Source organism: Triturus cristatus, chromosome 3_1, assembly GCF_964204655.1.
Source record: "Triturus cristatus chromosome 3_1, aTriCri1.1, whole genome shotgun sequence".
Taxonomy (NCBI): Eukaryota; Metazoa; Chordata; class Amphibia; order Caudata; family Salamandridae; genus Triturus; species Triturus cristatus.
Window position 1 is genome coordinate 853,867,020 of NC_140583.1, and position 12,160 is coordinate 853,879,179.

The 12,160-nt window shown below is 46.0% G+C and overlaps 1 protein-coding gene across 1 annotated transcript in view; it reads left to right on the plus strand.

Moving 5' to 3' along the window:
* The window catches only part of LOC146861181 (dynein axonemal heavy chain 11-like), a 2,741,463-nt gene that overhangs the window by 1,701,287 nt on the left and 1,028,016 nt on the right, over positions 1 to 12,160 (plus strand). The window contains exon 47 of the mRNA XM_085646213.1: positions 5,381 to 5,542. Within this exon, the coding sequence (XP_085502339.1) occupies positions 5,381 to 5,542 (162 nt within the window). The remainder of the gene's footprint in view (positions 1 to 5,380; positions 5,543 to 12,160) is intronic.

A 12,160-nucleotide genomic window follows, 5' to 3' on the forward strand; every position in this document is an offset into this window, starting at 1 on the left:
AGGCCAGGGGCTTTAGTCCTATCTAAGGAGTCTGTCGCCTGTGCTATTTTTTCGAGAATTATCTGTTCTGCTAGGAAGCTACGCTGTCCGTCAGTGATCCACACCATCGTGACTTGAGCAAGGTATTCTGCAATCGTGGATTGGAGGCCAGAGGAGCAAGAAGTGTACAAATGTTTGTACTATTCTTGAAATTATTCTAGTATGCCCTCAGTATCAGTTATGGTGGTGCTGGCACTAGTTTGGAGTTCAGTGATCTAGCCGCTAAGAGGGTTAGGACACAGAAAGCACGCCAGTGTGCGCCCCGATCTCTCGCCCTCCCCATAGTGTTGAGCTGTGAAATGTTTCCCTATGTACATTATCTCCCTGTCTGCAAGATCTCTAAACTCTGTCATTCAGAGAGAGCGCTTATGGAGCTGAGGTTGGCTGCCCGGTAATGAAGCTGCCCTGTTGATACCAGTAGTGTTGGCTCGATCTGGTGTAATTGTAAGCAGATGTCTCTCAGGACACCTTCATCCATGAATATATGCTTTGAAAGCCTTCCAGAGGATGGCTTGAGTATACACCGTACCATCATTTAAGGCAAAATATTCAATACGGCATTATGCAGCTCCGTGTAGAATATCTGATCATGTAGGGCATCATTGAGGAGCCTCAATGAATATGTCTGGCCTACTCAATATGGTATATGCAGTTCCGGCACTACAGGGCTGTGATAAGATAAGGTGCGTGGAAGGTGTCGCACTTCCGATGTTCAAAGCAAGGCATTCGCCGAGAACAGCCAATAATCTATTAGAGTCCACACATTGTGCGGGCAGAATAGAAGGTGTACCCGAGGCTTCCGAGTGGAATGTATGCCAGATATCACTAAGTGCATATGTGTCTACGATGGAGCGAAGAGCCTCTGGGGTGTCAGGTTTGGTACTCAGCTGCATGCAAGTGAAGTCTAATGTAGGGTCCAGAATGCTGTTGAAATCCCTAGCGAGGATGGTGAAATCTGCCTCCTCGCCTACCAGGAGAGCGGAGCTTGTGTGAAAAAATTTGGGTGAGTCGGTTTTAGGAGCATAAATATTAAGAAGAGTGACACATTTGTTTGCCGGGACACCAGTCTCCATGACATTGCGACCTTCCGAATCCTCGTGGCTGGAGAGGGGGTGAGAAGGGCACGCTTTTATGTATAAGAACACAGAACCCCCTGGAATTAGAACTGTAGTTAGAGAAATATCTATGTGTGTCCCAGGAAGATGCAAAAGTATGTGAGGTCCGTGGTGGAAGATGTGTCTCTATAAGAAATACTATTTTAGGCCCCTGATGCGAGAGATAGGAAAGGACACGCTTACCTTTTTGGGGATCATTAATGCCATGGATATTCCACGTGAAAAGAGATATGTCAGACACAATTTTCTTATTGTAAGGAGTAGACATTAAGGACAGGATTGTAGAAGAATTTGCATCATGTCAACAAACAGCAGTATTTACATGTAATATGTAGAGTAATACCAAAAACATCCAGCGAATCCCCAACATGAAAAACAAAAAACTAAACAACACCATACAACGGAGTGGTGTACACCACAGGGGGAAGCAATGCCTCGAATGGTGTGGGCCGCAGTTTCTTGTAATAAAATATGGATCACCTTAAAAAAAGTGATAACTATGTCACCAATCATAGGCATCAGGAATACAACTAGGGTAGCAGCAGTGGGGTCCCCATCTGGATAAAACTGTAGAAGCGATGGGCAGCAAGGGGATGTCCAGCCCCGAGGATGAAGCATGAGGCAACAGCAGTCAGGGAGGATCATGCTCTATGGAAGGGAGGAGCCAGGGTGATCTCGAGTAGTGCATCGAGATGGAGATCCAAATATTGTGTTGTTTACAGAAGTCCATCACCTCCATCGGTGTGTCATAGAAACAAGCTTTTCCATTGACCTTAACCCGTAGCCTCGCAGTGTAAAGCATTGCGTATTTAAAGCCCAATTTGCGCAACATGTTTTGAGCATCTGTATATTTTCACCTTGCCTCTTGAACAGTGATAGTAAAGTCTGGGAAGAACGAAATAGAGGATCATTCATACTGTAGTGAGCCGCTCTCATGGGCCAAACGGAGAACAGTGTAGCTATCTTGATAGTTGAAGAGGTGCGTGAGAAGGGTTCTTGTAGAGGCACCCACTGGGGCTGCGGGCCAAGGCTGGGGTGTGCACTCTCCACCGGAAAAGTGGAAGTAAAATTATTACGGTCGAAAACCTCTGTGAAGAGATGTTCCACATAGACATCAGGCCACCCCATGTTAGTTGTCTCAGCAATTCCTAATATTCAAATATTGTTTCTCCTAGACCGCACCTCCAAATCCTCGTTTTTAACTACCGTAGTTTTCAAAAGACATTCCAGCATTCCAGGCGCCAGTGCACAGATGTCGCACCATCCCGAAGCTGGAGACATGTAGGCCTGGGCGGTAAATTCCGTTCCGTTCGCGGAATTTGGGTAATTTTGCGTTCCGCGGAGAAGGCGGAATTCGCCAAAATTCTGCGCTTCGCGGAATTTTTTGCTTGTTCGCGTTCTCAAAATGCATGTTCGCAAGATATTTCCCCCTGAGCACGCAAACAGCATTCGCGAACAGGAAGAAAAGCATCGCGAACAAGCAATTCTGCGTGTGATCGGAATTTCTGCGTGCTCGCGGAGATTTTTTAGCATTTTGCAGAGCTTTGCGTAGCGCGAATACGCAAATTCCGCCCACCCCTAGAGACATGCTGCTCAGCCCTGTCAAGCCTGGTAGACTTTCGATCCAGGCGCTGGCCCATGCTATCAATGCAGCTGGTGAGGGCATCAAATCTGGCATCTATGGAGGGAAAACCAGTCCTCAATTCCGCCATAATGTCTGCAGTCCCCCCTGCAAAATCGAAGTTCACCTTTCTGTCTACCAGTTCATCCGTATTGGAGTGGATACCTTGGAGGCTCAGATTTTTGGATTGTTCAAAAAGCAATTTGCGTTGTTGGGGTTACTTTGGCCCATCATTAAAGGTAAAGGTAGCAGGAACAGGAGAGGTAAGTAAGGGAATTTAGCAGCACTGTGGGTGCTCCCAGAATGGAGTAGTGCCCTTGTTAGCCAGTCTAGGTCTCACAAACTGTGCGTTGGTACAGCAAAATGGATCAAGCAGCGAGGCTTCAATAGGGGTCAACAAGCAAGAGCTGTTACATAACAGGCCACAATGATGCGGTGGTCAACAATCAATAAGATCATGTGCAGAAGCAAAGATATTGTAGTCCAGCTAGGGGCCTAGGGAGATAAGGCCAAATGGTGGCATCCTAGGCACCATCCACAGAGAAGAATATTGTCCATTGGGCCACTAATATAAAAGATATCGAGGGAGGACGCAGCTGGCCGAGGGCCCGATGGAGCCAGGAGGTAAGCGCTGGTTCCGCAGCCACCCCCTGGGTGATGATAATAACTGCGCCGGAACGTCCCACAAAATGGGTGGAGTAGAGCAGGCCTCGGGAGGACATGCCGGATACGGCCGGGCTGCAGGGCAGGCACCCAGCCGGGAGGTGGAAGGTGGCCGTCCGCACCACCAGAGGTGGCTGAGGAAGGCAGGTAGGTGGAGGAGCAGGGGACCGGACCGCGCTGGCAAGCCCCCACAATCAGGTCAACTCCAAGGGGCACTCACTTATCCAGTGCCACAGGCAGCAGGCTGCAGGGTTCATCCAGGCAGAGCACCCATCAGCATAGACATCGGAGCTGATCCAGCGCTTTTCAGCAGGCCAGTCTACGGTCCGCGGTCACCAACGACACCGGCATTGAGCCCCCTCGGCTTGAAGTTCAAGGATGTGGGGGACCTTAGGCCCCCACAGGACCCGGTAGTCCCAACCTTCGACTCACCGGCAGCTCCTCTCGACGCGGGGTCTCAGAGGCGGTGCCGGTCGGTGTGGGTCCCCCTCGTAGTATATGGTCATGCAGACCCGCAAGGCAGGAATCTCACCAGTTCTCAGTACCCCACCGCTTACCAGGGTAAAATCCCATATGGCTGGCGTGTTCAGATGCCTGAAGCAGGTGAGTCTTGTATGTTTGCAGCCCACAGCAAACGGAGCTTCACTAGCATTGGTTGCTGCCACGCCCCTGCAATGATTTTTTTATAATAAAACCCCCATGGTCTTGGTGAGGCTGGAGATGGTGTGGGGATGAAAGCCCCTCTCTTTTTCATACACTTCCAACCTGAATAATAGGCCTGATATAGGTCTGTAAATGTGGCCGTGCGCGTTTGCCGCACTAGCTCTCCCGTTGTGCTGCTTCATTTTGTCTATTTCTCTCTACAATGTACAGGAATTTTTTTCTTTACAAACGGGTGTTTTGTCAGTCAAAAAAACACACAGCAACAGCATAAGCACCATTTTAACTGGGGTAGCAATATTACTTTCAAGGCTAATAAACCTATTTGTTTTGGTTTTCCTGCTCAGATTTTTTCTAAATTGTATTATTCGTAATAAAATGCGAGTGAAAAAAGAATGCTGTTTGCTGAAAATGTTTAGGGAGTAGTCCAGTTAATTGCATTCTAAGATGTTACGAGCATTGGTAAAATGAGTAAATCTGAATGCTACTTATTGCTTTTTACATTTTTCCTGATGTTCACAAATATTACAGGAAATATACAGAACAATCACATTTTTATTTGCTTTGTTGTTAACTGGCACTTGTTTTGCTGATATTCATTTTTGCTTAGAACTTTAGAACAGCTGAATCAAGAGACACTAAATCAAGGAAAGACACCAAGTGGAGCCAACCACGATGCGCCTGCCAAATGCGGTCTTCCTTTCCTTCAGATGTTTCATATTTCATCATGGCAAAAATTGCATTTTGGAAATTCTATTGTGAATCAAAACACACATATTTTGACATCCCCTTAAAACTGTCTCACTTTGAGCAATGCGCACCAGTTTAGACAGTATGAAATCTGAAACTTTGCACGGTGTTTTGCTAAAGTTTGGCGTAAATATGGTCAAAGGGAGAAAACTCACTAACAATTCAACAATGGGGTTCCCCTCCACTGTTGTCTCAAGCTTCACTATAGAAGTCTTAATGCCTCCTCTGTAACGTGTGTGTTGTGCGGGTGTGTATATAAAGTTCAGATTTTTGTAACTTCTTTTTGAGTATATTATTTGTCTTTGAAACAGCTTAGATGCGTGAACAGTAATGCTGTATCAGAAAATGTATGGAGAGAAACAGAAAGACGTGTACTTTGCAGTTGTTAGTTCTTTAGAAGACTAACTTAAATACAGTTTTAAAATATTTCTGAAAGTGAGACTCAGTAAGTCAATAATGTGCGTGCATCATATTGTTTCATAATTTATCTTTCAAAGTGTCATAGTGTGAAATAGGATTGTTTGTTTTGCAGGTGGTGTTGTGTTTTTCCCCAGTAGGATTCACCCTCAGGGCAAGAGCAAGGAAGTTCCCTGCTCTCGTGAACTGCACAGCTATAGACTGGTTTCATGCCTGGCCACAAGTCGCTTTGCAATCCGTCAGTAGCAGTTTTATTGAGAAGATGGATGGACTTGATGTAAGTTGGCAGTGCTGTTTCCTTGTTATGTTTCTATTGCGTGTTTCTATTGGCTAACTTCTCCAATATGACCTAATACAGTAAAGGAGTGCAATAATGACAATTACTTTCGAAACTATGGCAATACAATATGAACTGGACAATTAGCCAGTGTTTTCCATGCAGATTCTAGTTTGGGAAAGAAGGCATTTTCAAATCGGAAGTAAGGAGTCCTACAGAATCAAAACAGCTATTTGATTTTTTCGGATGACTTCATTCTGTGTGTAAATTCAATCTGACTATACTGTAGAAAAGACAATAATTTAACCTTTTGAACCAGTACAGAAAGAAATATTCGATATGATTATACATATAAGATTGACAATGGGACTATTCACGTGAGTGAAATTAACTAATATTCTAGAAGATTCCTTCTTTAAATTTCAAATATTAATCCTGTTCCCATCCTGTTCCCAGAAAAGATAATCATAAAACTGATAGGTGTTTCACACTTTATTGATAAATTATCAGCATAGTTTTCAGAATACCTTCACCAGTAGATTCTGATTTTGGTGCAAAAAGCGATCATATGCGATGCTGTCCAAAAAGTTTATCCTCTGCCTTCATAGATTTATGGCATATGCCTCCAGTGAATAGCCCCCTAAAGCAATGTTGACTGTAAAGGGCTGGAGCTACCCTATGCAAAAAAATAGATTTTGAAATAGAATCACAACCCTTCTATCTCTGGTTTGGGACAGGCTGCTGGAATAATTAAAATTCTGATTTTAATGTTTATTAAAAACACATTCAGTGGTGAGGTCAGATGTTTATTAAATATTCAGGAAAAGTGACTTAAAAACGTATACTTTACCTGCCTGAGTCTCAAGTAGGTTATTTAGCATTAGTCTGCTGGCAGATGACCTTGTCAGTGCTTCTCCTTAATAACGTGTGAAAGAACAGTAACGAAAGCTTAGTCCATCTCACAGAAAGATCTAAGTGTGAGGTATGTGACAGACATCAGTTAAAGAAAGATACCTTGGAAGGGTCCCAGAACGTCTTTAATATAAAAGGAACCAAGGTGAGGCCTCCCTATTTATAGTTAAATGTAAAGGGAGACCTGGGGAACATAATCCTGTTGTTCATAGGCGCTCTGTATACAGTTTATCACCATCCGAGTGTGGGGGCAGCTGGTTCCAGAACCAGATTAGTGTGGCTGGGGAAGAGTGGGCTGTTCATTTCTCTAATCATACCCCTGGCTGGCGTAAAAGCTCCCTTTGGGGGTATGTTGGATCTGCCTCAAAATAGTGCACTGTGGGATGGATTGCTGTAAGGCAATCAGGATTTGTGGTGCAAATGTGGGAAGGCTTGCCCCTAGGAATTTATTTCTCTCTGGTTAGGGAGTGACTAGGAGTCACCCCACCCAGTGGCTAGCAAAACCTCCAGATCTAGCATCTTACCTACATCTCATCAGACCACTTTTTGGACCAGCAGCAGAACAAAAGAAGACTGGACCTGCCATTTGAGACCTGTGTGGATCCCTGAAAGGCTGGACCTGCCCCCACTTGTTCCCAGAACTAAGACATGGACACCAAGGGTCAGTTGGCTGACCTCCCATGTGGCTACAGTGATACAACAAGCTGCAATAGCCTGAAGTGTCAAGCTGAACTGTAGTGACTGGAACTGGACTGGTCCCTGCTGGTGGCCTCTGCAGGAGTCCTGGCCACTAAGTGCTGTCTCTGAGGTCTCGGGAGTCTTGGAAGTGACCAAGGGGAGCTTCTCCAGAAACTCTGAAAAGCTGGGACCTGGAGAAAGTTTTGGGACTTTCAAGATTTCCAGAGTATCAGTGGGTCCTCATAGTAAAGGTGTCCATTTTCGAATTGACGTTGTCGGATACGGCTTCAGTCTTGCCTTGTAAGAGGATTTTGAGCTCCATAAAAACGAGAAGATCTGAAGGTAGAAATCTTGACTGGGCAAAGGCGCTAAAATTATCTGCCTGATGTGAGTACATCAGTGGATGAAAAATTTTAATTTCTTCTGCTCAAAATTTTCCTGCCTATACCAACAGCATCAGTGGGACCTTGTCCTGCAACCATACCTCTTCAAAATGCTTTTGGTGGATACAGCCTGCAGTCTTGCCCTGCGAGAATATTTCGACCTTCATTTTAGAGACTAAGTCAGAAGGTATAATCTTAGACCTGAATGAACCCGCTTGGTGTAACCGACCCGCGCTCCATTGAGGTTGGCCTGGAATCGCACCTATGTCCTAGTCTTCCACAAAAAGTGCTACTGATTGGTGCTTTACCTTTTCTGGCACTTTTTGCCTTAAATCTTCAAAAATACCTTTCTCTCGTTCCCTTTATTTGATTTTTGTGTTGTGTTTGTGTCATTTTACTCTTAAAAGACTCTAAAGTAATTGAGTGATTTTTATTGTGTTGTGTTTTGACTTTTCAACTGTTTTGTTACTGCTTAATACTGTACACATTTTCCTAAATTAATCCTGTGTGCTCTGTGCCTTAGCTACAAGGGCACCAAGCCCGTGTTTGAATTATTGAAACTGTGCTTTACCCTGACAAGTTTGCAGTCTCATTCCTTGCCGTGGACTTAAATCCACCCAAATTAATAATGCACTTCCGTATGCTTTCCAGATCATCTCTGCACATTTCAATATAAAGCAAAAGCAGCAGCAAGGTCAGAGGTCACTGCCAGTATTTAGGTCATAGTGAGTTCAAGGAAGTTCTAAATCCCTTGAAGGCTGGGCTTAAAGCTGGCAGATGAATGGAATCCTTTCTTGTGAGCCTTGTCAATTGCCTGTAATCACTACCTGTAAACTGCTCATAAGTATATTGCTTCCTGTAGTATCCCCTCTACTCTCAGTATCCCCTTTACTTTCTCTATGTCAATAGAGAGGTTTCTCCCACCTGCTAACCAGCATTACAATTGTTACTGTTGTTGGTATTGTTCATCTCTTGTGGTATTAGCCTTTTACACAAAGATCGAATATCTTGCCATACACAAGAAACCCCAGCCATTATAGTCTTCTGGGGACATTGATTTCTTGCATGGTCACTGAATTGAATTCATCCTGTTGTTCTACAATCTATTGCTGCCTAATATGTATCTGTCTGTACCTTGAAAATGCCAATAAAGAGATTTAAAAAAAATTAGAGAATTGTGACTTTATTGTTGGAAATCTGACTGTGCTGTTAACATGTTTTATCATTTTACCACATACATTTCAAGCAACTTATTCCACCAATCAGTGTTCCAAATTTGCTCATGGCATGCAATGCAGTCATGTCCTGTAGTTATGGGGTCTTCATCTTTCAATTGGAGTGATGCCAAGAACAACAGCTGCAAGTCCTGCGCCTCTGTCAACAGCCACAGCAGCGTTGACTCTATCATCGTTGCCACTCTTATTTGCCACACCCACTTTCCAAAGCGGTCTGTCATACTTTAATTTAAACAGAAGCAAATGCTATGTCTCTGCAGTGTGCATGAAGCTGCTCAGTGCCATGAGTAGCCAGCAATCAATTTCCCCAGTAAAGGCCAGAGTTTTTATTCCACTAATCATCAAGAAGAATATTAGACAAAATGCATTCTGAAATGCATTCACATTACACTTTAAAAATATCCAACATATAAAGGATGAGTACGCCTTTATTTGACTTAACTGGGAATGGTACAGTGAATAAAACAATTTTTTTGAGAGTCACAAAATCTTTATAACAGAAACGTAAATATTTTTTCAACAATTTCCCTTTTGTATGTGATCCGCCGAACAACAGTTTACTAATGCAAGTTGTCGTATGTGGTCATTCTGGAACGCCTTGGTCTTCGATGTGGCAGGATCTAGAATCAATGGATGGTGCAGATAGTAAGCATGCAGAAGGGGTAATCTGTCAACAATACAGATTTGTGATACATATGATGAACCTTACCACTGGTTCGAGCTAGACATTACTACAATAATAGGGCACATTCCACTATAACAGCTTGCCTTATGAATATGTCTAGAGCTAATTCCAGGTTAGAGACAGCAGCACATTAACTTTATTGAAGCAGTTGAGTCGGATGAACACTAGCGTGTGCTGCATGATAACTGTAGGGTGAATCTACCTCACAAACACTTGTAGTAGAACAATCCTCCCATAGGTGCTTCAAGTACAATGCCTGTGAGAAATAGATGAAAGAGTTATTGCCCCTCAGTTTCTTTTCATTGTGATCATTCTAGTGGATAAATGTACTTAGATGGACAAAGCAGTGAAGAAAAAATGTCTTCATTCATTAACATAACACTAATTGTGCTTAAACATTATACAACATATTCTTTAATGTTTTACCATCGTTTGTACTGTTATGGAGTTTGATCTTTTCTATACCACTTCCTTTTCTAAAGTGATCTCTTTGGCTGCCAAATGGCTTAAATGTGGAGACAATTTGTACATGCCATTTTGTCATTTTTTGTTTAATTAATGTTCGCAAGCATCTTTGATAAGTTCATGAACATTAGATACATTTTGTTTTTAGAAAAAGTGTACTTAAAATAAACAAAGAAGATATTTAGATATAGGTGGCTCTTTAAAAAGCCTTAGAATTTGGTCACAGGTGTTAGGGGAGGTGATTAAGCAATGTCCCTGAAAGCACTTTCCTAATTATTGAAAAGGATAGCATTATCAACATCAGTAAGATGGACATGACCCCGATTACCATATTTTATTCTTTCATGGTAAACACTGCCAGGCTGGTAATCTCTAAAATGTTCAGTCATAACACCATTTCTTTTGAGTCATGCACACTTTATCTTTTTGTTAAAGTTGTAATGACAAGCCACTTTTTATGCTGGTTAGTGCTTGAAAAAAATAGAGTGTGTATCTGATAGAGACTACTAGCCTCAGATTCCTTAACGTAGAATTATCCCGAGGCATGAGACTGGACCCGGAAAACCTTCTTGTCCCAGCATCTCTGTGTGCCGTGGGGCGGCACCACACGACTCCACCCCGCCGTCTTCCGCGGGTGTGACGTCAGCGAGGTCACATAAGCCCCACCCCGATGCGCTGACGTCAGTGTCCTTCTTTTCCACGTGCCAAGAGGATCCAGATCGTGTCCCTGGCCTGTTTTCAGGCCTTCTTTTCACACTTTATGTTTCTTTTTGGGAACAGTGTGTGAATGCCTTCGAGCTTCAAGACGTGCTCGTCTTGCATGCGCCAGATGTCAGTGACGGACCCTCACCCCATTTGTATGTGGTGTTTGGGTGAGTACCATGACTCCACGGACTGCGAGGCTTGTCAGCAGATGAAGCCGAAGTCCTGGCAGGAGCGCCGGATGAAACTCCTCTTGGCCCGCATGTCTAGGTCAGCGTTGTCAGCGTGTCCGTCCCCCGCGGAAGCGTTCAAGAACCGCCGCTTCTGTCTCCGACATCGTCCCTCTCCCTGGCCGCAAGGGTGTTGCTCGTCCGTGGGTAAGTGTTGTAGCTTGTCCTTGAGGCCCGGTCCCCTCCCTGTGGGGGGCGCGGGTTCTCCGCGGGTCATGTGGCCTCGTGCGCCGCCACCCTACCCGCCGTTTCCCGGCGTGGTGGCGACCAGAGTCCAAATGGAGGCCCTGCAGGCCTCCTTAGCTCCTCCTCCTCTTCCTGGGACGTCTGTGGATCCATTGCCATGTGCGGGGCCTTCTGCGGCGTCGCCGGCAGCTCCGACCCCTGCGCCGACAGGTTCGGCTTCAGGTCTTGGAGATGTGGTGTCGTCGGGGTGCGGCCCTACGGGGTTCCCCCCTTTGGACCACGGCGCCTCTGCCTCGCTGCAAATCCCTGTGGGGGTCCCTGTGGTGTTGCGGGAGGTTGCCGGGACTCATGGCTCATCCTCGAGTCCCCCTCAGTCCTCTGGGCAGGCAGCGGCCTTGTCCGAGGTCGAGCTGACACCGCTCAGGCACTGGTGGCTGCTGGTCCTGGCGGCGCCGCAGGGGCTGGCTAGGGGCCGAGGCGCATCCCTGGGTCCCCCTCATCTCTCCACGCAGGCGGCTGCCTCGTCGGAGGTCGAGTCAGTGCCTTTTCAGCACCGATCTTTAGCCGCCCCGGCTCCGACCCTGCCCTGTTCTCCCGCTGCGCAAGTCGTGGCGGAGGTCGTCTCGGCACCCCCTTCTGCGCGGGTCGACATTGCGCAGGTGCCAGTGGCGGACTGCACGGTGCCGTGCCGGCGTCGGGTCATTGATTCGTCTTCGGAGGCCCCCTCTTCTCCAGAGGTTCAGCAACTTTTTGTCTCTTCTTCCCCGGAGACGGGACGCCGCGTCGTGGCTTTTTCCCCGGTGTCTTCCAAGGCGGGCTCTTCGCCGTCCTCGTGCCCACAGTCTTCCCCACAGATGCCTCAGTTTCCCCACTCCTCGGTCAACCTTCCCCCATTCCAAGCTTGGCCCTTTCTTCCTCTGGTTGGGCTGGGGGACGGCCGGCTTAGCTTACAGCCGTCGCCCACGGAGGAATTGCTCTCCCCACCACATTGCCCTACGGAGGCAAGTGCTGCCTTCGCCCAGGCTGTCACCACGGTCGCGGGGATTTCACGCATGGGCAACCCGGCTGCCCATTTCCCCACGGATCATTTGCTTGAGGTTCTCCATCAGGGCTCTGGTGGACGGGAGCTGCTTCTTCCCTTT